Source organism: Poecilia reticulata, linkage group LG1, assembly GCF_000633615.1.
Source record: "Poecilia reticulata strain Guanapo linkage group LG1, Guppy_female_1.0+MT, whole genome shotgun sequence".
Classification (NCBI taxonomy): domain Eukaryota; kingdom Metazoa; phylum Chordata; class Actinopteri; order Cyprinodontiformes; family Poeciliidae; genus Poecilia; species Poecilia reticulata.
The window spans coordinates 33,947,545-33,948,860 of record NC_024331.1 but is presented as its reverse complement, the minus strand read 5'-3'; the positions used below and the strand labels follow the sequence as shown (position 1 = coordinate 33,948,860).

Below are 1,316 nucleotides of genomic sequence, written 5' to 3'. Positions count from 1 at the left end.
TGTCCCCTCAGGGGGTCCAAGTCCCCTCAGGGGGTCCATGTCCCCTCAGGGTCCTCGTCCCCTCAGGGGGTCCTCGTCCCCTCAGGGTCCTCGTCCCCTCAGCTGGTCCAATAGGAGCGATCCGCGCCGAGGCCAGCGGTCCGATTGCATCAACTATTAACGCATCGTTCTTTCAGGAGCTGCTCACAGCTTACAGTCCGACTTATTTAAAAATATATGTATAAAATTATTCAATAGAAACAAACGATGCTGAGCCTGGCGGGGGGAGGGAGGATGTAAAGCATGGCGGCCCGCCAGGCTTATGACACACTGGGGGAACCTTGATACAAAATGTGTAATAAGCTAAAAGCAGCAGCGGAGGAAACCCGGTCCGAGGGATCAGTGGACCTAAAGTTCTGGACACAGAACAAAGTTTCAAAAGATCCTGAAGAAACGGATCAGTTAAAGTCTGTTGGATGTGAAGCAGGAAGCCAGAGGGCCTAATATGGCCGACTTCCTGCTGATTCATCACTGGGTCTGATTCCTGTAGCTAAAAGTGATGGACCTTGATTTGACTCGGAGCCGGGTCGGTCCATCTGTCCGTCCCACAGGAACCGCTTCCTGCTGGCGCTACGTTAGCATAGCATGCTGCTAACGTAGCATGTTAGCATTGACGCTGATGAGGCAGCCCGACCAGAACCAGAACAGCTGCTGCCCAACAATCTTTACAATATGCCAGGAAACACCAGAGAAAACTGATCCTGCTATCGACCCGACCCGGTTCTGCTCTGCTCTGGTTCGGTCTCTGTCTTCTCCAACCCGGTTCTGGTTCCGATCCGGTCCCCAGGCCCACCGGCTGTCCTGCATGGTGAAGCACACGGCGACCCACGTCCTGAACTTCGCCCTGCGGTCGGTTCTGGGTCGGTCCGTCCAGCAGAGAGGTTCCCACATCTCGGCCGACCGCCTGCGCTTCGACTTCAGCGTGAAGGTTCTGACCCGATCGACAGCCCGCCGACGGGGTCTGCCGGTTCTGAAGGTTCTGTTGCTTCTCCGCAGGGTCCGCTGAGCTCCGCCCAGCTGCAGCAGGTGGACAGGTGCGTTCGTGACGTCATCTCGGCCAATCAGGACGTCCACACCCTGGAGGTTCCTCTGCGGCTCGCCGGCGCCATCCAGGGCCTGAGGACGGTGGACGAGGTGAGCAGAGACGTCGTCCTGATCCCACCTGCTGTCCCGGGTTCTGATGCTCCGCCCCCTGCAGGTGTATCCGGACCCGGTCCGCGTCGTGTCACTGGGCGTCCCCGTCTCTGAGCTGCTGGACGGCGGGACGGACAGAGAGA

At 58.2% G+C, this 1,316-nt stretch overlaps 1 protein-coding gene across 1 annotated transcript in view; it reads left to right on the top strand.

Annotated features, from left to right (window-relative positions):
* aars2 (alanyl-tRNA synthetase 2, mitochondrial (putative)) overlaps window positions 1-1,316 on the top strand; it is a 10,015-nt gene that overhangs the window by 6,639 nt on the left and 2,060 nt on the right. The window contains exons 14-16 of the mRNA XM_008420841.2: window positions 827-967; window positions 1,036-1,173; window positions 1,238-1,316. The exon at window positions 1,238-1,316 is cut by the window's right edge and continues 3 nt beyond it. Coding sequence (XP_008419063.2) covers window positions 827-967; window positions 1,036-1,173; window positions 1,238-1,316 — 358 coding nt within the window. The remainder of the gene's footprint in view (window positions 1-826; window positions 968-1,035; window positions 1,174-1,237) is intronic.